We start from the raw sequence: 26,375 nt of genomic DNA on the forward strand, positions 1-26,375 counted from the left end.
AAAACAGTAGATCACTTCCGTGGATTGTTTGGAGTGAATCACTGTCCCAAACCATGGAGTTCAAATAGCTTGGGGTATTGTTCACAAGATGAGGCCACCAAGAGAGATGGGCCAGATATCAGCCTATATATATTCCAACCCTCACCTATAGTCATGAACCTTCAGCAGAGACCAAAGGAATGAGAGCTAAAGCACTCTTTCTCTCTCACTTTCTAGCTCTTGTAATGTCACTGGGCATGCAGGTCATGAGGGGCAGAGAGGAATAGAATATGAATTAAGAATAAATAGCTTTCAAACTATACAATTCTCATGGAGAATGTGATTATTTTCTTTAACATTGTATTTCTAATTAGGGTTAGGTGAAGACTGTTTGCCTGGTGCTGATGATAGAACAGTTGGCAGTGCTGAGGCTTTTTTGTTGGTCATGGAAAAGAAAAATTGGCAGAAACAACTGAGTATTAGCAGCCTCAGTTTTAAATATGTTGGTCAAGCCATTGACAGTGCAATGGAGACAAATGTGAGTTAAACAAGCAGAAAGACATGGAAGATGGATATGCAGGGGTGAAGAGGGGGTATCTAAGATCAAAGATCCCTTGACTTGATTCAGAGTATTACAGATCCAATATTGATCCCAGGATGGCTTGGAGACTTTATAGACCGCTCTGCATTGGAGCCATCAAGAACCGTATACCTTAATTAATCTAAATCATGGACAAAGAAGGAAGGTTGTATTTGTGTACCTGGTCGATAGTGGCGGATGTTTCCACCTCCTCAAAATCAATGAGCCTGCTGAGGCTCCCTCATATCTCATCAGAGCCCTGGTTGATCTCATAAACGGACTGGGATTACATCACAATAGATCGGTCAAGGGGCACAGTCCGTGTGCGCCAGGAGAAAATCGCCTCAGGAGGATTGTGCCCTCGGTCCCTCATCTCCCTCATTTCCCTCCCATGTACTCAAGATAAAATCAAAGCAATCGCCAGAGCACAGAAAATCAATATGCCTAGGTTTAGTTGAAAACCAAACTACTCATTAAAAAGAGAGAGTATTGGTCCAGCCAGCATCAGTTTAGCTGCAGAGATTGTTATCATTGTTAAGCATACATCCACAGGGGGGGATATGGACAGGAGAGAAATAATATGATTTACTCTGTGCAATTAGTATATTGTGTCACCTAGTAGACTGATAGTGGGAGACGCCCATGCAGCCTCCACATGTCATGGGGATTTAGCCGAATGTTGTTTTGGAGGAGTTTGAATAATAAAGCAGAATTAAGCTGTGCCCTCAGACTGTCCTCTTAACATTTGGCTGCATTAGCCTCCAACGTTTGAGGAATGCAACCTGATGGACTACAAGTATAGAATGCAAAATGATTATTAACTTGTGGCTTGATCTGTATGGGGATGAGGTTAATCTAATGTTACACAGTCATTTAAATAAGAGTAACAATATGTATTGATCGTATTAAATGTAATCACATAACATTTCACCAATTTCCAGTACCCATTTAGCAAAATGAATCACATCAATGTGTGTAACATATACCTCGTATCGGAGCTTTATCGAAGGTTTATAGAAGCTGAAGGGATGAGTTTCTCTTTATTACGTGAGTATGCTGTGCTCTCTGCCTTCCAATAATCTGCTCCCTCCTATTGTGGTTTGCCCATTGACATTTACTGATATGAACAGTTCACAAAGACTATGACTGAAGAGAGAAGCTGACATTTTGTGTCTCTGCAAGTGCTTGACAATGGCTGAGAAGCAGTGACATTTGTGAAAGGGTCGCAAGGAGCACTCCTAACACTTTCTATTATCAGATAGAGGGAAAAATTACACATTACACACTTATATCTGTGGCTGTAATCTTTGCTCACAGGATGTCAGATAAAAATGAAAGTCTTAGGGAAAGAAGAAGAAGAAGAATGAAATACAGGAAGAAGGTACAGAGACAGCTGAATAAAGGACAAATTATAAATAATAATTAATTAAAAACATTAAAAAACCTAGTTGCAATTCTTAACTGGCTCGCTGTGTGAAAGCGTCTTCAGTCTTTTCCTTCTAAACCCCCTGAACTGATGCAGACAGCTCTCTGAAGTATAGAAAGCATTCTGCTGTTGATCTTGTATGCAAAAGGTACACACTGTTCTGCACAAACAGACCATTGAATGATAATAGCAATGCTCAGGGAAAGAAATTCACAAATGCATGTACAAGATTTGCACGGGTTCACTGAGATAGAACACATACTCAATAATGATAGCTACAGTGTAAATTGGATTGGATACAGCATTCAAATGTTCCTTTAACTATATAAAATGATAATGTTAGTGCTAAGATCAATTCTGGAAACAATAACTATTCAAATACGAGGATGCCAAAGACCCTGCTCCTTGTGCATCAGTGCTGGTCCAGTTACACCATTTACATCCATGGAAGCTAAGCTAGTTCTAACCATGTGAACTCCACATTTAGAAACAACTAAAGAGGACCATGCTGCTCCAGTTGTGCTTTACGGAAGACCTTCTGCATCTTCTAAAAGACTTCCTATTCAGTATTTTAGGCATTTCTGTAAAATATCAATCCGGCCCAGTTTTTTCAAGGATCATTGTCCTTGACATGGTCCTTTCCTCCATCCATAACCTGATCAGCAATATTCTACGAGAGGCTGTGATCAACAGTCACATTTGCAAGAGACTTATTTCTTCAACATAGCAACAGGACTCAGGTTCCCTCACTGCTCGAACACAAATAACCATAAAATTATTCTTCCAACCTAGCAGATGAGCCCTTTTTGATTGGCTTTTCTAGTTTGATGATGTCTTTTTTGTGATGCTATGGCTAATTTTCTTAATCCTGCAGCGGGGTATATAGCCATTTATATCAGTGGTCCAAACCACCGGGCTGCAGAAAAATAATAAAAATGTATACACATTTATATTCTTGTCTATAAAAAGGGGATCCCTGTGGTTTCTGTGGCTTGACCAATCAGATCTCAGGGCTGTTTCACCAAAAGAGAAATCGCACATAGGTGTGAGGATCGGATTTTGTGTTAAACAAATTGTTCATGAATAGCTTTTATGATGTGTATACAGGGACAGATAACGTGGAGGTTGAGCAGGTAATTTTATGTAATTCTAAACTCAATTCCGATCTATTAAATGTATCAAAACAACTGAGAAAAACTGTAATTCCGCAGCTCTTTTGACTACAAAAGGTGCTAAACGTAGTCTTCTGAAGAATACTGAAAACGAATTGAAGAGAACAGATTAAACCATGCTTACTGTCAGTGCTGTGCCTGAACACGTTCATTGAACGATAGTTCATGAACTCGTTCATATTTTGGGCAAACGTGAACTGAACGTACTGTTTTAATGCCCGATGAACGTTACTGTGAACTCGTTCATTCTGGTGTCTATGAACGGCACGTTCTTTCAGGTTAACATCGTTCAATGGGGTGCCAGATTTCTATAGAAAACACACCGTGAACGCGCCTTAATAAGTAGCGGAAAAAACACCCAATCTGGCAACACCAGCCACCAGTGTCGCACCGTCGCTTGCGTCATCAAAAAAAAAAGAAATGCATGGAGACGACAGCTGCGTGTAGCAAAGAGACGGCGTATAATAATTTAAAAGAGTTTTGTGAAGTTACAAGGTTGGTGAGGATGGGAGGAGGTCTGTCGTTCTATATGGGCTACGGCAATAATTTTGAAAAATACCGGCTTGCAGCAACATATGGAAAAAAGAACTGAATTAGTTGGAACTTAGTTAAAAAATGTTGAAGTTTGAACTATGAACTGAACTAGTTCTTTTTAAAAATTGTGAACATAACTTTGAACTAGTTCATGTAGAAAGTGAACTTTCCCAACACTGCTTACTGTTTCATGGGGAAGAGGCCGTGAATATTGATTGAAGGCTTTAGAGTTAGAAGAGTTGCGGGGGAGAGTCTTTCAGTCACGGTTTAACCATCCGTGAGGCACTTTGGAGATTGGAGTATACTGGCTCCTAAAAGGCATGCAAGCTCCAAATTCTGGAAGGACACAACTGAACAAGCCTAAAAGAATTCACTATGGTTGACATTAGCAATGTCTTGTCATTTTATTTTTAGATTTGACTTATTCTGAACCGTCACCCACTTATAGCGACGCCAAGATCAAAAAGTGGCAGGTTTCTTTTTCAGAAATGCGAATCCCATGTAAATTGAGTAACACTGTGTGTTTGCCACTGCAGACTCGAGGTATGTTGGAAAATGTAGCATTATTAGTCATCTTTAGCATATTTATGTTGGTGGAAAATGGTGAAGCAAAAGTATACTGAACTTTCAGATGTAGCATTACCAGTCTGAAGAAGGTGTAAAATGATCCCAAGTACTAACACCTGTTGTGTTTTGCTAAGTGCAACGTAGCTGGTTGGCTGAACTTTTAGGCACAAGTCGTCTTATTTTGTGTCATGAGTACCATTTCCCCGTCCCCTTACCATTCTGCACTCACTCGCTGGCCATCGCATGTTTTCTTTCTCTTCATCGGGTGCATCTAGCCTCTTCCTGCCCTCCAGTGGTCCTTCTCTCCTCCAATCTGGTCTACTGCAGTCGAGGCTCAGCTGTGATAAAGATGGAAGATGCTCTCCGATCTCGTCATGCAACGCTTCTTGTTCTGCAGCACTGATACTCTGACACTGATCACCATCAAACTGTCAACAACAGACAGGGAGTGAGGGCTGGGGGGGGGTGACATCGGGAGCTAACGCATTTTTCCTCATAAATAATTTTCACTCAACAGAAAAGATGAGCTGAAGCAGGACTTATTGTTCATTTCTCTTCTTTCTTTTGAGGGAGAGAAAATTGAGATAGATGATGCCTGGTTTGCCAGTGAGACGTGGGAAAGGCCAGCCAATAGCCTTTTAGTGCCCCCAGTTATGTCACAGCCCTGTGAGGTGGGATTAGATGGGGCCTTTATTGACTTCATGGACAAGGATCAGGCTGACATGTTGCCCATAGAACTTGTAGAAGGGGTTCAGACGAGCACAGAAGTCGTCTTTGTCAAACAGAATCTCTGCTGTCTCTTGTAATTCAGAAGGACATTTGTTTGCAATTGTGACATCCTAAGGATTGATCCCAATGTCAGTAGTAAATCTGTGGCCAGTTTGGGCAAGATTATCTGGAAGTCCACAAACTAATTGATTTGAATGTGGAACTCTGATATTTGCATCAACATTCTGTGTGAAGTCTGCCAGTGTCTTAGCGCCACATTGACTTTAATCGCTGAAGGAGGAGGAGGAGGAGGAGGAGGAGGAGGAGGAGGAGGAGGAGGAGGAGGAGAAGAAGGAGGGCAACAGACCACAAACCATTTCAGCAAACCAAACAATGGATGCTATCAATTGACTGGCTAGTACATTCATCAAATGGGCTTCGCAGTCCCCTTGGGCTTCTTCCAGTGACTAATCAATTAATTTTAAGTTGAATTTTATATGATTTGTTTTAAACCAAAATAATATAATAGTGTAAATTTATATATATATATATATATCCTGAATTGAATCACAGTTTCAGACTTTGTTCCACAGAAAGATATATTCTAGCTCACTTAGGTAATGAAATAATTTCATTATTTTTGGGTCAGCAGCCAGATTATTTTGACTTTTGTAATAACCTGACTTCTTATCTGCAGCAGACAGCAGGTTGGATTGGTCACTTATCAAATAAAACATCTTAACATGTACCAGACCAATGCATTCATGGTAACCAGACACTACATCCTGGGCTCTCTAGAAGCAGCTTGACATTTGGAGATACAACAACGTGTCATTTCAGAAATAAGATCAATTCCCATGAAATGTGGTTCAGACATTCACGCTTCTTTGGGATGAATAGTAATAACAATCCCCTGACTTACTAAGGTTTATGACAGAAGGCAGACATAACTACTAAAAACTTTTCCATTCTCTCAAGCCCTGAAAATAAATTAAAACCGTTGTATAATTGTCTTAAAGCTGCATTCTTTGGTACGTCTGTAAGAGGGCAACCTGATTGTATAGAGGTCTTTGAGAAGAATACTCTATTACACTACACGTCATCATTCACCCATTCACACACCAATGACAGTGATAGTATGCACGGGATCAAACCACAGAATCCCTGATAGACGGCCATGCTCCTCTATAGAACTGTGTCCTCCTCCTTCAACCCATTCTACTAAAGCGTGAAGGAAGCCAATTGGATTTAAATCCATCCTTCGCTGGGGATGACTCGGAGTACGAAACCTAAAGATGCTCCATCTGAACTTTAAGACTGGTGTTACAATCCGTAGCTGGTGCGGAGGAAGGAGGCAGGACTCAAACGCAGGAGTTTCAAAGTTTCCAAATGTGCTCTTTATTTAACACAAAACCGAAGGACGTGCCCCAACGATGACTGACAATAGACAATGACACGACAAGGGACAACAGGCACACAGGGCTTAAATACACTAGGGAGGTGCAGGTGATTGGAAACAGGTGGAAACAATCAGGCAATCACAGGACAAGGCAGGAAGTGAAGTTACCCAGGGACACAAGAGACATGAAAACTACAAAATAAGACATGAAGCAGAACCAAACCGTGACAACTGGCAGCCAATGTGGTTTTTTGTGTTTTTCTTACCTGTTGTTGTCACCAGGGCCGGCGCTAGCTATTTCGGTGCCCTAAGCACAAATGCTTGGTGGTGCCCCCCCCAACCAACGAACCAACCAACCACCACCACCACCAAAGGAATAACAACCATTCAGAATTTCTTAGTTAGGTTCTCTTTATTCCCCAAATAAACATAAATAATTTACATAAACAAACATTAAAAGAAATAAATTATATAAAAGATAAAATTATAAGTACCAAATACCACCACAATTACTAAAAACATAAATTTGGAACTGAACATTGTAAACGCAGAAAGTATTCAAGTATATAATGTAAGTAATAATGTGCACATTTCTTCAGTAAATAATATACATAAGTACAAATAATAATTAAAGCTGCGAGCAGCGATGAACGGGCCTTTGCCTCTTCTTGCATGACGGGGGGGCAGCGGTCAACAGGACACGCAGGTCAAAAAGAGACTAAAGAGGCAAAATAAATCACTCTTGGGGCTGGTATTCAAACCTGAGTCTGTGGTTTCATAAACGGAATCCACCAACACTAGGCTATTGCCGAGCTGCAAAAGGCCTGCAAAAAGTAAATGAAATGAGACAGTTCATGGAGATTGCAAAGTGAGTGTTATGGGTGTCGGGCAGGATGACGACAATAACAAAAAGATGTATTTCTGTAAAATAAAGGTAAAGTCTGAAGAGCAATAATCACAGCAACACTTGTCTCGTTCTCCAGATTGCGTCTGTATAATTGATTCAAAACAAAAAGGGTTTACGCCTCTTTGCAAAAAATACAGGGAATAATCACACTAAAAAAATTATAACTGACTTCCTGTTTGATTTAGAGCATAGTCCTCAGAGACTTTTTTAAGTCTCCCCGTAATACATTTGTTAAAAAGTCACCACACTTGTAGGTCAAACAGGGTGCCGGCGCTGCTTCGTCAAAATCTTCCAGGGGGCGCTATGAAGGGAATCTTCCACTTTTGATCCAAAACTCCACATCAGTTCTGTAAAGGTCATCACCTAGGACACTCACAGAGCTTTCCAAGAGTTTTGGAGTTTGCCAAGGCTGAGAAGATGTGCTTGAACTTTCATGCAAGGATGGTGTCGTCACGGCAACAAAGTTTGTCCAAAATTCCCAATTTTCACTGTGATCTATCATCATAGTCTTAAGACTTATATTCACAGATTTGAAGTGGATCAGATTAAAGGGCTAGGAAATGGACATCTGACTGTTGAAATTTTGCATTGACCTAAGCCAATAGGTGGCGCTATACTTTTTCGAAAATCCTTTCATGGCAATACTTATAGGGCTACACAAGCATCATGAATTAAAATTTCTAGCCAGAAATATCAATGTTCCTTGGAGTTATATCATTTTACATTTTGAAGAAAATTGTCCAAAATTGTCCAAACTGCACGCAAGCTCACGCCCAGGTAGTTTTATGAAAACTCTTGATTTTAAGAGATAACTTTTGACCCCATGGGTGTCAGGATCAACTTGCCTGATTTTGAAATCGATCGGATTTAAACTCTCGGAGGAGTTTGTTCGTTTGTAAAACCAAAATATGGTGGAAATTGCGAAAAACAATAAAAAATACAGAGAATCACTATAGCGCCCCCTAATGTTCGATTTTTAAAAAAAAATTCAGGGGAAGTTCTAGGACCCAATGTGAACATGTTCTAAAGATTTTGTCATGCAGGTGGCGGCGTAGGAGGAGGACTCGGACGCAGAGAGAGGGTTCCGCCAACAGTTTCCTCACCGTGTAGACCGGCCCCCCCTCCACCATTTGAGGGGGTGGGGGTAGAGGGTTGTAGAGCATATCCAAGAGCACCTGTGTGCAAAATTTCAAGTCAATCGGTAAAAGTGGGCAAAAATGTCCCCAGAGGAAGCACTTAAGGGGGCGCTAGAGAGCACTTTTGATTCTCCCCTAATTGCGGGACCCGAAGAATATCTAAATTTTTCCCACTTCTGAAGCGCCTGCAAAAATTCAAGAGTTTTTGAACATGGCAAAGGCCCCAAAAGTGCCATTGAAGTGGTGAAATAATAATAATAAGAAGAATTCTTCGAAACACAATAGGGCTTCGCCCGACTTTCAGTCAGCTCAGTCCCTAATAATAAAGTGCAAATAACCATACATAAGTACAAACTGCACAGTAGAATTTACTTTATCATCTCTATAAAAGAGACCTGCTATCGGATACTATATTACAAACATTTTCACTACCATCAGTTGTCAAAGGCCCTACGCCTGCATTTCTTAGCTGCAAAATCAGCTATAAAGTTAACCTTACAAAGAGCCGTTTCCCACTCATCATTTCATTACGTTGTGAAAGTATCACTTGTAGCTAGGCTACTTTTTCACAACACAATAAGATTGTTTGAATATACTTGATAACAAACGCAAAAAAAGCGTCCTGAAGTGCAAAGCAAACTAGGCTAATAGGCTAATGTTACCTGACTCTGATGGCTAAAAGAAATAGCAGGCCCAATTTAAGCATAATCAGAAATACCATTGCTAGCTAGCTAGCAACCTAAGGAATGACTGCTAGTCTTATTGCTAATGGTAACAGAAACGATAACATCAATGATAACAAAAACGTAAATGATAACATAAAAAACAAATGATAACAAAAACGGTAACGGTAACAGAAACTTCGGGCGGCCCGCGGACGAGTACCGAATACGGCCCACCAGCGATCCGTGCGGACATTATGAGCGCGAGTATATGTGGCCAGCCGGCCGCCCGTTGACCGCTAGCAACGGTCCTAACAAGACAAAGTTTGGGGACCCCTGATTTAAAACATTGTCTTACTTGAGAGCGACGCGCGAGCATCATCCCGCTGTCTCTTCTTTTTTCTTTTTTCCGCCCCCGACTCTTGATGCCTTTTCGAAGCCATTTCGAAGCTGTCACATTTGAGATTTGAGGCATAATCGAACAAACCACTGGGAGGTGGGGGGAGGGGAGGCCGCACAGGAGGCTCCCCTTTTTCTCGATTAATTTCGTCTAGGCCTATTACTTTTGTATTGCTTTTTCATATTAACATGCTTTAGACATATTTTATTTGTTATTTATACTAGTAGCCTACTGTGATGATTTTTTACGACCCAGATTTTTTGATGCCCCCCCTGGCACTTGGTGCCATACGCGCAGTGCGTGATGTGCCTGTGCGGAGCGCCGGCGCTGGTTGTCACCGTTCAGCTCCACACCCTCCTTGGCCAGATTTTGACTTTTGTTTATGGCTCTGATTATTGGGCTGACTTTAACACTACCACCAGTGTCATAATTAACTACAACTGCTTTCAGGACAAATGTCCATACCGACGGGAATCAGACTTAATGATGATTCTGACTCTGACTGTGGTTTGATGTGGCTCTGGGCCCCTGTCACTGTGCTCACTTTATACCGGGGTAAAATTGTATTCTACAGACCCTTTTTGCTGCTAGAATCATTACAGATTTAATAGACAACAGTCTTGAAAATACACACTTTTTGTGACACACTAGAACTTGACAACTTTGTTATCTTCTGTGAAATGTTTTCGACATTCAATTCCATCTCCAAAACCAATTCCAAAAAATCCTCAATGTTGGTGTATTACCACCATATCCAGAAAAGTGAAACCCAAATATAATGAAAAAAGCAAACCTGATGCTAGTCTCAATTGACCTGTTTTCATGGCAGAATGGTGGAGGTTTTCACATATTCTTGAAGGTAGTAATTATAACCCATTTTAGTAAAGCTTACCTTCCTTGATTAAGTAATGGTTAATAAGTCATATTGTTCCATTTTTAATAAAAATGATTAGGTATTAATAGTTTATATTACCTACTTTTTTAAAGTAATCAGTTGTATAAAGTGTTAATAAATGTTAGGTAGACTTTACCTCATTTTTGTTATCGTAACTTTAAACATGTGAAATCTACTCAAACAGAACACTAATTGTCACTTGGAGAGATTGCAACTTAACTATTTCGTTAAATGTGGAACAATATAATTTAATCATTTCCTTAAAAATTGATTTAAAAAATACATTTGGATTTTGTATTCCGGTTTGTTTGTATCTTTATGTAGGCAGAGATGTTGTCTGTTATTTCTTGAATTTTATTTACAGGAAAACCAACATACATTTCTTACACAATTTGTTGGCATTGATATTGATATTTTTATTTTAATACGAAGAACATATTTTTTACTTACTTAAATTTATTATAATGTCAATGGATAAAAGGTGTAACAGAAGCACCTCAGGTAAACACTGATGTCTGCACTGCTATTGTTGAAAAACATCAAAGAAATATTAATAAAAGATTGTAAAACAAAGCAGCTTACAACAAAGAGAACAATACGAAACTCTGTTTGCAAAGATTCATGGGAAACTGTAACGTATTACATTACTGAGCAGAATTGTGTTGAATTCATTGTTACAAAGGTAAGCGTTTTGACCATTTGTGCCCTGAATATACCTTGTGTATTGTTGTAGTTAATAAGCTGTCCCTTATAGTGATTTTGAGCAGCTGTTTTTCTTCACTTGGCATCCTGCCTAACATCCCAGTTTAACATTTTAGTTAAATCCCTGAGCTACTCGGCCCTGAGTGGCCCTTTGCTTAAGTACCAGGCACAGTTTTGAGCATGTTTGTTTCATTTTGTCTGTTGGGATTGTTACTCTTCAACAAATCCTTGGGCAAAGTAAGGGACGTGCCGACGGCTCCGAGTGCTGTGGTCACTGTGTGTCCACTGTCATTTCATCAGATTGATGAAGTGCTGATGGATTTCTCGCTTGACTGATCACGGCTCTGTGGCTCCCGGTACGGCAGCATGAAGGACTGTTACCGGAGGCAGTTTATTCACCCGCAAATACACAAAAGACTGCACAGGCTGCTCAGCTCCGGAGCAATGAAAAACAACTGTTTGGGTGAACTTGCATTTCTTTATCTCTTGATCAAACATTTCCCTTTTAACTAGTGGCACAAATTATAGATGCAGATACCACATGTATTTACCAAGTACAAATACCTTATTTGAGTACTTGCCCGCTGAGTCGAACAATGACTTTATCTGATCATGTTAACATTCCACATTATGTCCCATACAAACAAAGCATAGTTTCTAGTTGTGCTGTCAGCATTGACAATTTTAAAAATGCTGTCAGGTAAACAGCTGAAGGAATATCAAAACCTGTAAAAACCCATAAAAAAGCAGATATTTAAGTGAACCATACATTGTAGTTTTGCAACTTGTTTGGCCAATGTGCCGAGGGTTTGAGGACAGAGGATGTTGCATGTGTACAGACTGTAAAGCCCTCTGAGGCTAATTTGTAATTATCGATTTGGGAAGTACAAAATAAAATAAAAAATGAATTTGAAATTCAATCTGAGTCCTAACAAGACTAACTCTAAAAATAAAAATGAAAACAATAATTGGAAGGTTTTCTCTCCATGAGGACAAGTGAGACACTTTCTCATCAGATTGGACAGTCATCTCTCTAATAGCTATTCACCTCTGCAGTGATTCATCTACATTTTACAGGCCAGATTCCTTTCAATTAAACCGCTCCGATTCTCAGTTTCTCGTGTGTGAACGGACCCATTCCAGAGGCTCAGCTTTCCAATTATAGTACATCCCGCTTAACTGATGCTTATTAATTCCTTCAAACGCATTATAGCAAGTAAAATAGGGGTCTCCCATGAGATGATTACTAATGAAAGAAGAAACCTTTCGATAATGCTGCTGCAGTCTGAGGTCTTTCTGTTTAGATGTTTGCTTTAACCTCAAGCATGCAGACAAAATGATTTCCTTTGAAACAATTCTAAAGAATTCATATGTGCAAATCACTGTAAGGAAGCATTGTTCAGATCAGCCTCTGTGATCGCTTGTGGCAAGAAGGGCCTGCAACACTTGTGCAAAAGTGTGTATGGATTGTGTCTAGACAAGAGGGTTCTGCAGTGTTGGAGTAAATAAAGCTCCCCCTGACTGACACGCAGTAAGCAGGGCCAGGCCATGGGGCGAAACCTAACAAAACACTTCAATCTCTCACTGTTGCTCTCCACTGCTCCCCAAGGGTTGGGTTGATTGATTTGCTGGCCAATCAGAGTACATTGATCTCAAAAACCACCCCCACTCTCAACTCCCCAGGCCTCCTCTCGGTCCATTCATCTACTTGCTGTCAAAAGTATTCACTGGAGGGCTGTAGCTGCGGCGACCCACCGTCTGAAGAAAACCTCTGTGGCTCTCTGAAGGAAGGGCTTTACAGTGCCTTAGATTGTAATTCAGTAACATACCATCATTCGTTATCTGAATGCCCTTCATGATACTCAGGGCCGGCGCTAGCCATTTGGGTGCCCTAAGCACAAATGCTTAGTGGTGCCCCCCCAACCAACGAACCAACCAACCACCACCACCACCACAGGAATAACAACCATTCAGATTTTCTTAGTTAGGTTCTCTTTATTCCCCAAATAAACATAAATAATTTACATAAACAAACATGAAAAGAAATTATATGAAAGATAAAATTATAAATACCAATTACCACCACAATTACTAAAAACACAGATTTGGAAACGAACATTGTAAACGCAGAAAGTATTCAAGTATATAACCGTGTAAGTAATAATGTGCACATTTCTTCAGTAAATAATATACATAAGTACAAATTTTAAAGTGCAAATAACCATATATAAGTACAAACTGCACAGTAGAATTTACTTTACCATCTCTATAAAAGAGACCATTCTGCTATCCGATAGAACTATATTACAAACATTTTCACTACCATCAGTTGTCAAAGGCCCTACACGCCTGCATTTCCTAGCTGCAAAATCAGCTATCAGGTAATCATATGATAGTTTCTGAGCCACGTCCCCATTGATGCTGATGACAGTTTAAGCATAATCAGAAATACCATTTCTAGCTAGCTAGCCACCTAAGGAATGATTGCTAGTATTATTGCTAACGGTAACAGAAACGATAAAGGTAACATCAATGATAACAAAAACGTAAATGATAACATGAAAAACAAATGATAACAAAAACGGTAACGGTAACAGAAACTTCGGGCGGCCCGCGGACGAGTACCGAATACGACCCACCGGCAATCCGTGCGGACATTATGAGCGCGAGTATATGTGGCCAGCCGGCCGCCCGTTGACCGCTAGCAACGGTCCTAACAAGACAAAGTTTGGGGATCCCTGATTTAAAACATTGTCTTAGCTGAGAGCGACGCGCGAGCATCATCCTGCTGTCTCTTCTTTTTTCTGCCCCCGACTCTTGATGCCTTTTCGAAGCCATTTCAAAGCTGTCACATTTGAGATTTGAGGCATATTCAAACAAACCAAAGGTCAGAAGAGATCTCCAAACTCTTCTATTCTGGGTTTACGCAGGGGACACATGATTATGAGGGGTCGTATAGGACTGAGACACTTACACTAAAGTACGTACTAATGAAACACTCTTACGCTCACTGTTGAAATGCTCTCACACACACTAGAGAGACACATACATTCAAACTCTTTAACCTATACACGCACATATATAAAACGTTCTACATACTCTTCTGAAACACTTATGCATACATATTTACTGCTGTGCCACCTCCACACACATGTGAATCATTTGATGCATGCACATATGAAAAGGTTGTGTATATTGATGAACACTTATACATCCATAAGTTAATCTCTTGCATATGATTACAAAGATTTCAAAAGTTTAGATACATGTATTCATACACGTAATCTCACTAGTGAATTTAAGAGCATCTCACTAGTGTGTATGAATTAAATCTCACATACACACAGAAGACATCTGTTACATTGGTAGGCAGAAGCAAAGAGTGCAGCTTTTAAACAACCAAAAGCACCAATCTTACGCCCTTATATGCTTTTAAGACCGCACTTCTCCGTCCTTGTGTAGGTCCAAGTTTTTAAATACTACTATATTTAAGTCACGGGATGTGATTTTATGACTTTTTCAGACAGCTTCGTCAACAGTCAGCCTTTGTAACAATTTGCTCTGTGGATATGGAGATGTGAGGAGTAGTTAACGGGACCATCTGACTCTTCCAGCACGGGGCGGTCGGCCTCATCGCAGCCCGCAGAGAGCAGCCTGTTCTCGGCAACACGTCTGTGAAATGCTCCTCTTGTTGTTCCGCATGAATTTCCTTCTGCTCTGACTCTGTGTTGATGGGAGATTCTTTGGTGTGTGAGAGCAATCCCCTTTTGTGACAAAAGTTGTACTCCCATTAACCCATAGAAATTTTTTTGCCACTAAATGTTGATGCCTCTGTTATGCCAAACAGATGTATTTCAGTTCCATAGTAGATTAGATCTCTGCTCAGGTTGGCAGTGGGTCACCAGTCTTGGTAATTCAACATGTTTAAAGAAGAACAGAAGACTCAGGAATACGTTGAGGCTACACCTATCTAGAATAAAGAGGTCCAATTAGCCAGATTAGTGGAAAATAACTCAGTGGGTGGTCAAAGGCTTTAAGAAGAAGTTGTTGAGATTAATACTAGGGTTTTGTAGTACATTCCAATATTGAGACTCGAGGTTGGCCATGTGAAATAAAAAAACACAAGATCACTAGAAAAGATGTTGAATTTCTAAAAGCTCTCTTTCACTGCAAACACTTTAAAGTTAAGAAAAATGACACAGACTGGAATGTCGTCCCAAAATATGAGGGAGAAATTTACTGTTTACTATATACAATGTTTTATTGGGCTGTTGTGTAATAACCAAAAGGATTATTGTGATTCATTTTTTTTTTTGCAACAAGTTGTGTAAATAAATGTTGTGTGTCTTACCAGGACTTGGGGGTGTTGAAACAAGCTTTGCATTGACTCTTGAGTTAGAGTTTTTAATCCATAAATAGGCAGGGAAACCAATGGCAATGTAGCACAAATATCAAAGTTTGCATAGCTTCACTAATTACTCAAAGTTCTTATTATTTCCTTTGATGAATATTTATGAAAAGTAATGCATTTATTGTTTCATTGGTAATGAGTAAGTGATGAATCGGCAATGCAGGTATGCAGTTGACATGTCTTTTTCTTTTTTCTTTTTAATAATGTAGAAAATTAACATTTTTAATGATTTGCAATGCAGTGCTAAAGCATATTTTCGTACCATAAAAAGTCAACCAAAATAAATCACTAACCAGGTGTTTCTTTTTCATTGACAGGAGGGATATTTGAGTCCATTGAAAGCGGTCCTTCGGGTGCAGAGGAATTAGCCTTTAAATTTGCTTTAAACACAATCAACAGGAACAGAACCCTACTGCCAAACACCACGCTCACCTACGACATCCAAAGGATAAACATCTATGACAGCTTTGAAGCCTCAAGGAAAGGTATTTGTGTATGAAGTCAGAACATGTGCCTCCGGTCTAGGCATAATCTCGTCTGCTGCATGTGTTTGTGTATGTATAGAGCGAGGGAATGTGCGTGTGCACGTAGCTGCTTTGCATTGGAAATGTATTCCCCGTTTGAGGCCTGTGAGCTGAGGTGGCTTAGATTGTGACAATTATAATCAGGCGAGGGAGAAATGGCTGAGCACTTCAAATGTAAACAGAGAAAATTGATTGGTTCCAGGTAATGACTCAGCGGCAGTAATTCAGGGACCGGTTTGGCCCCCAGAGACAGCCTATAAAGTGCTATAATCTATCAGTTTTGTGTGTGCATCAGGTTGACATTTCAAGTCTCTTATCAATTACGGGCCATTATATGTTGCATGAGTGATTCAGCCAACTTCCTTTGAAAGGTGATTAGGGTGCACAGTTGAGCTAATACAAAGACAGTGCACTTGTTTTTATGTCCCCCAAACATAATTTTATTAAAGCAACTAAATCAATAAATACATATTTATTTTCTATATTTCACATATATCATATAATTACTAGGGCCGGGACTTTGTAATTAATTAATCTTAATTAATGCGATAATGTGAATTAAGATTAATTGATTACACAAAAAATAACACATTCAACATTTTTTACGCATTTTTACACTTATTTTTTGCACCGCGGAACGTTTCTCACTGGATGAGTTTCGGCGGACCGATTATACTGGAGCACCAGCTAGCGTTCATGACTTCAGACAACAACAAATCACAGTGAACATGAACGAAGAAGCTGACGAGACTGTGTCGGGTGGCCCCGTGAATGGGAAATTTTATTATAAAAAACAAACTGATGGAAGCGTCGATAAGAGCATGGTTGTGTGCAAGCTATGCAACAAGGAATTCGCATCGAGCCTCAAGTATCACCTCAACGCAAAACAATTAGCAGCTACCGTGGACGTTAGCCCGACTCCGAGTACAAGGACCCACACCCAACCCACACTGCACCAGATGACTGGTTTAAGGACCAGGGTAACTAAGACCATGTCTGAAAAAATAATGTACTGAATGTACTTGAAAGTATTGGTCTACTTAAAAAAACATAGTTTACAGAAGGTCTACTTACCTATAGGCTACCTGAATTTCTGAAAGTACTATATTTCTAAATATGCTATTGCTACACTGGAATTGGTTGAACAAAAATAAAAATCCATGTGAAAAAAATGACTTCTCACTGTTCTCAGGTCAAATATTTGTATGTATAATATATGCGATTAATTTAGATTAATTCATTACAAAGCCTCTAATTAATTAGATTAATATTTTTAATCGAGTCCCGGCCCTAATATTTACACATATGTTGAGATGACTAGGACTGACTTGTTATATAAATATTTTATTGACGCACTGAATCACTATCATTTGAAATACCCTTTTCTTACTGCCTCTGAAGACACATTGACTAAACTGTCACGGTTTGGGTCCTCTTCCGTTTTTATTTTGTAGTTTCTTGTCTCTCGTGTCTCTGGGTGAGCTTCACTTCCTGTCCTGTCCTGTGATTGCCTGAGTGTTCCCACCTGTGTCCAATCACCTGCACCTCCCTTGTGTATTTTAGCCCTGTGTGCCTGTTGTCCCTTGTCGCATCATTGTCTAGTCAACCGTCCGTTGGAGCATGCCTCTGTTCTTGTTTCTGTGTGTTTAATAAAGAACACTTCTGTTGAGAATCCTGCGGCTGGGTCCTACTTCCTGTTACGCCTGCACCAGCGAACCTATCTGACACTAAACATTGGTTTAAATCTTAGTTTTCTCCAACAAGCTAGATAAAACATTAATACACTGACAGTCTCAAATAGCTTTGGTTTGGTATTTAGTTAGAATTATTTTTCATTTTAAATTGATTAAGTTGAGATATACAACAATATTTTAACTGCTACTTTGTAAGACAATAAATCTGTTAAAAGCACATTATTTGTTTATACAAATATATTACTTTTGAATTCACTATTGCATTTTCCACATTAAAATTGTATTTGTTGCCAAGCACTAATATATATTTACACATGGATGACACAGAATGAGTCAGACCAATTGTGTCTGCCCCTGATTTCAAAATGTTGGCTTGTTTTCAATCCTCTGTGGCTCTCCTGATCTGAGGACGAGGCTGATCTCATAGGCCCTTTCTCAATACCTGAGACGGCGAGAACGGACTTGCGTTCCCGCGAGAATAGACTCGGGAGACAGACTGGGAGTCCTGACTCGCAGGTTCGGGAGAACGGAGAACGGACATTTCCGCAATTGGAACAGCAGCTGACTTGATGACGTCACCACGTCAGCTGGTCTTGCTAATACGTTTTAATTTAGTTTTTGACTTAAATATTTTACTATTAACAAGCTTTTGTCTCATTTTCATTTAAAATTAGAAATGGTATATATAATATTGAGCAAGCTGATGACCACACATCAAAGATCTTACAGAGAACTATACAATAATTCATATGTGGAATTATTTTATTCATTATTATTATAATTCAGAGCTTCAGAGTTTCTTTGAAGCTGAAGTTCTGCTGCCGATTTAGAGTCTTGAGGACGGTGCCCTCATGTCCTTTAATTAAAACATTGTTAGTTTTAATGCACAATGATGGACAATAAAGAAGCTGCACTCTGCGGTTACAGACAATACGTTAAAGTTACATTTAAACATGAAGTTATGAATCTAAACTCTGCCCTCAAACACGTTACCGGTGAACAACATCAGTCTCTGACACCACATTATAACGTATGAAGACTCGTTATATATACAGTTAAATCTCATGTATAACCGCTGCGGAGCATTTCACAGAAGACTCGCCGAAAACAGGCTGCTTTCTGTGGGCTGAGATGAGCTGACCGCCCAGTGCTGGAGGGTCTGACGGTTCGTTAACTACACCTCACATCTCCATCCACGGAACAGATTGTAACAACAAAAGTTGCTTAAACAACTAACTTCAGTCATAAACATACATTACGTTACTTAGATAAAGTAGTATTTATAAACTTCGACATAAAGTTGTTTATTTCCCCTTGTTGTTGTTGCCTGTTGCTGAGGTGAAATGCATTCTGGGATATTTATCTCTCACAAGAACAGAAGAGCCTGCTCCGATGCATGCCCGGTAAAATGGGCGGGGCGAGTCACATCCGGGTATTATGATCGTTCTCGGGCCAGATGCGGACTTTAGAATTTGTACTCGGGCTGCGACTGATGACGTTTTACGAGTCCACGAGAACAAAAGTCCACACAAGAACGCATATTGAGAAAGGGCCATAGTTTCCCCGATCATCCACAAATCAAGACCAAATCCAAACATTCGTGGAAACGTGTGTGGCTCAGGCCCAAGCCGAAGGGTTCCTTCATTGACAGGTTCCCTAAAAAAGGCTCAGTACAGGAGGGTTGGAAAACAATCAAACATCATACAGCATACACTCATTTGTTGTTTAAGTAGTAAATGGGATTTGTTGACAATAATACAAATATGGAATATTTGCAGACTTGCACATGTGATAAGGATTAAAAATAACTCTCTGATAAATGCTGTTCACATATCCCATATTGTTCTATACACCCATAATCCCCAAAAGCCTTATGAAAAAGAACAAATGCAGCATCATAGTAGGATGAAGCTAACCTGTCAAATATTCCTCCTTTTTAGCCTGTGACCAGCTCTCTCTGGGTGTGGCGGCCATCTTTGGTCCATCACACAGCTCCTCGGCCAATGCTGTCCAATCCATTTGCAATGCACTGGGGGTTCCACACATCCAGACGAAATGGAAGCACCAAGTATCGGACAACAGAGACATCTTCTACGTTAGCCTCTATCCAGACTTCTCTTCCCTCAGCCGAGCCATCTTGGATCTAGTACACTTTTTCAAGTGGAAGACCGTCACTGTGGTATATGATGACAGCACTGGTAAGACCACTAATGTTCCTCTGCTGATTTGTCATTCTATTCATTTAAGTTGTCCAGTAGTATTGAATAACCGATAATCATTGTCCTTGTTGTCGCTCGGGTGGATTTCGTACATTTTAAATTCCCTGTATTTCAGATCATTCAAGATTTTTTACAATGCTCTTTCTACAAAAAAATAAACAAACATTTATTCATTTTCTTTAATACACATATTTAAACATATATTGGAGCTGGACTAGGGAAGTTAACGCATTATTATTGTGTTGATGCCGGCGAACATTTAATTGACACATTTTTTTTGTATCATTATCATTTGAAAGGCCCTTTGCTTCCTCTGAAGACACAGCATAAGATCACTTTTAGGGATACCAGAGGTCAGGTTATTTACTGTACTACTACACTACTGTTGTTACCACCCTGATTAAGCCCAATTCCTTGCATTTTGGGAAAACAAAAGCAAGGTGTACCAATCTGTCACACAATACCTCTATTGGAAACAGACTAAAATTAGGGAAATAAAGTAAGATACATACATTAGTATATAGATTAAAACGCTGCACTTTATTTCAGCAAGGACAGGACCTTCCACTTTTTCTATTTAGAATGAAAGAATAGCTTTTAGAACTAAATAATAGCTTAATTATACATCTTTAAAAAATCAAATGAGAAAAAAAAATTGACGACAAACAATATAACATTGGTATTTATTAAGTTTTGAGTGTGCCAACAACGCAGTGAGGACATTAAGCAATCCAGGAACGATGGCCCTGGTAAATGAGACACCAGCTATATGTTTCACAGCAGCTGGATCTCTTGATGTGCTGAGATAACGCAAGAAACACACAATCACATATCGCATAAAAATCCAATTTGCCAGACTTTGTGTAATGTTTAGGTCCAGCAGGCCAGAGCTTGGACCAATCAGCATCGTGTGAGGAGCTACTAGCAGCTTCGGCCATGGCTTTCATGTGTGTGTGAGGCAAAGATACTGCCAATCAGTTATATAAGACCAGGAGAGTACCTCTTCATGGACAGACGAGCACAAAACGCCAATGAAGCCTTTCTGTTCCCCCCACAGGTGGTTCATCCAATCTCTTGCTAAATTATTTTGAAAGTGCCTAGCTTTTTTCAAACCGCTTAGAATGACAATGGCCATAGCTTCTCTGGTGGTTCTGTGAAAATAAAAAATTCTGGCACGTCAATATAGGATCAACCTTCAGACTGACAAACGTTTTGAACCAAGGCGCGAGTAAGGCCAAAGTTGTAAAGGCTACACGCGGTGCTGGGTGAGTATGGGGTGCCGGGCCATCCGGTCCCTCGGCAGTAAGTCAGACATGTTCAAGATGGGTGTTGGCCTCCACCAGGGCTGCCTTTAATCACCAGTTTCTGACTTTCACGGACAGAATATAGGTGCAGCCTGATGTTTTTTCAAGTTGGCCTCCTCGGGCAGTGACCCCCCAGCATTCACTGGGACGATTTGCAGCCGAGTGTAAGGCAGCAGGAATGAGTCTTAGCACCTCCAAATCTGGGGCCATGGTCTTCTGCCGTAAACTGGTGCACCGCTCTCTCCATGTGGGGACAGACTAACTGGACTAAGTTCAGGTATCTTGCCGTCTTGTTCATGAGTGAGGGTAGAATGGATCGGGAGGTCAACAGGCTGATTGCAGTAAACAGTAAAGCAGGCACTACCTGCCTTAAGGGAGAGAAAGCCGGAAGGGATCATATCTCCCAGCTGGCCGAGGAACACCTCGGGAGCCCCCAGCATGTGCTGGAAAATGTTGACAGGGATGTTTGGGTCAACCTGCTGGGCCTTCTATGACCGCAGCCCATCCCCAAACAAATAAATGGATGGATACATTTGCATAACCACTATTTGAAAGCGCCTCCATTGTTCTGGAACTAGCGAATATTGTCTTTAATCCATTTTTCTTTTTCTTTTAAGATTCAACATTTCTTATAAAACATTAACTAATGTGAAAGAGCACACTAAGACCCGCGTAATGTTTCCACTTTAGATGTTACACAATTGATAGAAGTATGCAAGAGAGGTTACAGGAGACATGCTTTCCTTTCTACTCAGGAAATAGACCCTGCTATTATTGCAGTCCAGGTCACAAGCGGACAAATAAGCGAGCAGGCTTGGTACATGTACCATATGCCAGGGGTCTGGTTGTGTGCCAGCCTGAAGACAGGCTGCCAGGCCTCCCAGAGCTCCATCCAACTGACACACTGGGACCAGCTTGGCCTAGATCACAGTACTGCAGTGTGTGTCCACTGTGTTTAGCATTCAGGCCAGTTAAACTCTGCTCTATCAAGTCATGTGTTAATTGTATTCAATTACAAACACATCTAAGTTATAAAGGAAGTCAAGCAATACAAATGTTGCAGTTCATTAGGTAATTCATTTTGCTACTAGAAATGATGACCTCAGTTTCCTCAGAATCTAGCTACGCATTTCTTTTCTTGCATCATGCATTTTTTGACCTCTATTCGGAAAATGGCACAGCCATGATAAAAGGGTAACAACTCTTTTTTCTGTGGGGATTAAGGGATCCACTGTGTTCTGACGTGTAATAATCCATTCATATGTTACTACTTCATATGTTAAATATACCCTTTGAATTTTGTGAATTGCCTGAAATACAATCATTAATAACCCTCTAAGTTCTATAAAACATGAAGATACCAGGCTAAAACTACAGTGTGTGTGGACAGTAAGAGTGGCAGGTTTGATGTTGATAGATGGAGGATTACTACTCTAGAACAGGCCTTATTAAAGGCCTCCTGGCAGAGAAACTGGAACTTTCAAAATGTGGATTTTTGTCAGACTCTGGTTGGCCGATTCACGCTTTTCAACCACTTTTTTTAATTGTTTGATCCTATAGGAACTGACCAAATTTCCTCTGAAATGATTGAGAGCATGCTTAGCCACTCGGAAGCGAAGATGGGTAGAGCGTAAAATGACGCTGGAGAGTGAGCATTGGCTGAAACTGTTGTTTCTTTTGTTAGCACTTCAAAAACAGAGACGCTTGGGATGTGGACAACTGGCTCAACAAAATGATAAAAGCACAACTATTTGCTTGGTTTACATTTTTATTTTGTTCTTTCTGAATACTGCTCCCTATATACATATGTATGACACTGAAAGAGGGTTAAATGTGTCAGATCGATATATAAGGTGCTTTGAATGTTACCAGAGCCCAAATTCCAAGGACAGATTGATAACAAAAAGAATTGCTATACAGTTGAATTGAAAGTGTGTGTGTCTGTGTATGTTTGTGTGGGTCTTTGCCCTGCAGGTTTAGGGAGGAATTGATTGTTGCTGATCCTGCCCCCTCTGTTAATTAAGTTGTAAAGTGAACATTGCTGGTTCACTATGCGGTTAATAGTCGCTTGATTTTCTGTCTCGGTGATAGGAAATGAGATCCTGGCTTGACCTGCAAACAGCTTTACCTTCTCGTTGCCGACATTTACACAGATGACCTGATAGTGAGGACAGATTGCATTGATGGTGGCCACTGAGGACAAACCCAAATGGGAGCCGAGTTCTTAAAGAAGTTCAGGCAATAGTTTATGTAATTTAGATGTTTTTTAGTTTATTTCAGTACAATATGTCAGGAGGCATGCTGGTGCAGGCTGAAGGCAGGACTCAAATGCAGGAGTTTCCAGGTTTCCAAAAGGTGCTCTTTATTCACCAACAGAATCAAAAGGACGTGCACCAACGACGACTAGACATTAGACAATGACGCGACAAGGGACAACAGGCACACAGGGCTTAAATACACAAGGGAGGTGCAGGTGATTGGACACAGGTGGTAACAATCAGGCAATCACAGGACAAGGCAGGCAAGTGAAGTTACCCAGGGACATAAGAGACATGAAACTGCAAAATAAAACAGGAATAGAACGAAAACCGTGACAAGGACCGAATTCCAGACGGTCCTAAAGGGGAGCAGAACCGGAGAAAATCAGACAAGTGGAGGGAGGGTGGGGGCCCGACGATCCTGGGCCGCGCGGGGAACTCTAGGTGATGGCGGCCATGTGTCGGGTCGTGGCGGGGGGCGCCGGGCTCTGCGGCGGCGGCGTCGTGGCGGGGGGCGCCGGGCTCTGCGGCGGCGGCGGCGTGGCGGGGAACGCCGGGCTCCGCGGCGTCGTGGCGCCGGCCCAACCCCTGACCCCACCCCCCCTCAAGGGCCGGATCCCAGGCGGCCCCCAGGGGTGGGGGGGAGAGGACCAAGGGACGGGAGGGCGGGGGCACGATCAGGCGTCGGGGGGCTGGAGACGGGACAGGCAGAAACAGACGTCGGGGGGCTGGAGACGGGACAGGCAGAAACAGACGTCGGGGGGCTGGAGACGGGGCCGGGGACAGGACGGGCGGAGACGGGAGTCTGGGGGCCGAGACGGCCGGAGACGGGAGTCTGGGGGCCGGGACGGGCGGAGACTGGCGTCTGGGGGCCCACTCGGGCTGGGACGGGCGTCTTGGGACCGGGTCAGGAGCCGGGACTGGGGGGGTTCGTGGTCTCCTCCCCCCCGGGCTCCTTTTTCTCGGGTTGAGGATGTCCCGTAGTTCGAAGCACGCCTTATGTTAGCTTCTGGGCCCGAAAACAAAGTTTGTTTTCCGCTGCCAAAATGGACTCCTCACGTCCAAGTAGTCGGGGCCCAGATCGCTCCAAGAATCTGCTGTGTCCTTTTTTCGTCGCGTCATTCTGTCAGGAGGCGTGCTGGTGCAGGCTGAAGGCAGGACTCAAATGCAGGAGTTTCCAGGTTTCCAAAAGGTGCTCTTTATTCACCAACAGAATCAAAAGGACGTGCACCAACGACGACTAGACATTAGACAAAACCGTGACATCCTGACCCGGTGATGGCCTGAGCAAAGCCAGCGTTGGAGAACATTTACAGCATTCATCCCTTTGTACTTTTCTATACTTTGTCTTCGTATAACCAGATGTTTAAGTTTCTTACATATGGAATTGGTGTAATGTACCAGCAGATAATAGTCCATCATCTGTAAATTGGTGGGTCGTCGGTTGGAGTTGTGGGTCGGTTCTGCAAGTCGGGTTCTGGCTCCTGCGGGTGCAATTCATTAAAGTCTGGACGGAAGGGTTTGTCTGCTCTGACTGAAGCTGAGAGGGACTGCTGCGTTCTTTGGGAAGGAGATGCCCAGGGGGGCCCCTCCCGTCTCAAAATGATGCTCCTGTCGTTGAGAATCACAGTTTGAGATCAAAGCATCTTTATGTTTTCAAATGGCCCAGTCAAAGCCCAGAACAACATTTGGAAAATGCTGTTCAGTCTACATCCAATTTGACTGAGCTTCAACTTTTTGACAAGAGGAATGGACGAACATCCTCAACATCCTCATCTACGGATCTAAAACTATCTTCATGAAGTGGAAATAACACACATATCATTCTGTATCAATTAATTTTTAAATGATGTGTTTTATGTATTTTTTCTTTCATCTGAAAAAGGCTCGGGCACACCCAGACACACCGTTCTACATTTCCCTCACAATATGATGTGTTTTGTTGTCCCCTTGTTATGTTTATATATTGTCCCTTATCTTACAATAAAAAATAAAAAAGAATAGACAAACATTTATTTCTTTAGATGTGCAAGGCTGGTGGAGACGTTTCCCAAAAGACTTTCAGTTGTGATTGCAGCAAAAGGGGTTCTACCAAGTATTGACTCAGGGGGGTGAATACAAATGCATCCAACATGTCCCATTTTTTGTTTTCGTTATTGTTTGTGCCACAACAAAAATATATTTTGCACCTTCAAAGTACTAAGCATGTTGTGTTGATCCAATGGGAAAATGTCTATTTAAGTCTATTTGAATTCCAGTCTGTAACCGTACAAAATTGGAACAAAGTCCAAGGGAGGTGAACACTTATACATGGCTATGTATATTATATATAATCATATAATTCTCATGGATACCCCCCGTGACCTCACCACCCGCTGCTCTAAATTGTGTCTGCTTTTCAGGAATGGAATATAAAAGGGGAAGGAAACCTCGCTCTTTGTGCTGTTTATCCACCAAATCAGGAGCAAACAAGCAAATCAATAACCATAATGGGACTCCTCCAACAGCTCCACTTTATGACAGCAAAGTTGAGATGGCAGCGGCATGTTGGCTCTCCCAGCCAGCCAGAACATCCATACACCTGCCAGCTACTCTGCTGCTGCATAGTAGGATCAGGCCAGGGCCCGCTTTGAGGGAATAGGGACATTGTAAGACCCCTCAGCCATATATAAGTACATAGGGAGGTCGCGATTATTTTTCAATTCCAGTTCCAGTTCGGGCGTCGGGGCTTTGAGCTGGCCTGTTAACTTTGTTCAAACCAACCAGGAGAATGCATGTGGGCTGTTCATGTTCTTACAAGACAGGGTCAAAAGACAACTGCTGATACCAAATACCATTTAATGCTGGATTTCTCTGATGAATGAATGAAACTAAATGGCCTTACCTAATCGAGTGAAT

The 26,375-nt window shown here is 41.2% G+C and overlaps 1 protein-coding gene across 3 annotated transcripts in view; it reads left to right on the forward strand.

The window, feature by feature from the left end:
* The window catches only part of grik2 (glutamate receptor, ionotropic, kainate 2), a 238,286-nt gene that overhangs the window by 48,700 nt on the left and 163,211 nt on the right, over positions 1-26,375 (forward strand). For all 3 annotated transcript variants that reach the window (XM_062565669.1, XM_062565670.1, XM_062565671.1), the window contains exons 3-4: positions 15,796-15,963; positions 19,637-19,894. In XM_062565669.1, the coding sequence (XP_062421653.1) occupies positions 15,796-15,963; positions 19,637-19,894 (426 nt within the window). The remainder of the gene's footprint in view (positions 1-15,795; positions 15,964-19,636; positions 19,895-26,375) is intronic.

This window comes from Pungitius pungitius, chromosome 11 (genome assembly GCF_949316345.1).
Source record: "Pungitius pungitius chromosome 11, fPunPun2.1, whole genome shotgun sequence".
NCBI lineage: Eukaryota > Metazoa > Chordata > Actinopteri > Perciformes > Gasterosteidae > Pungitius > Pungitius pungitius.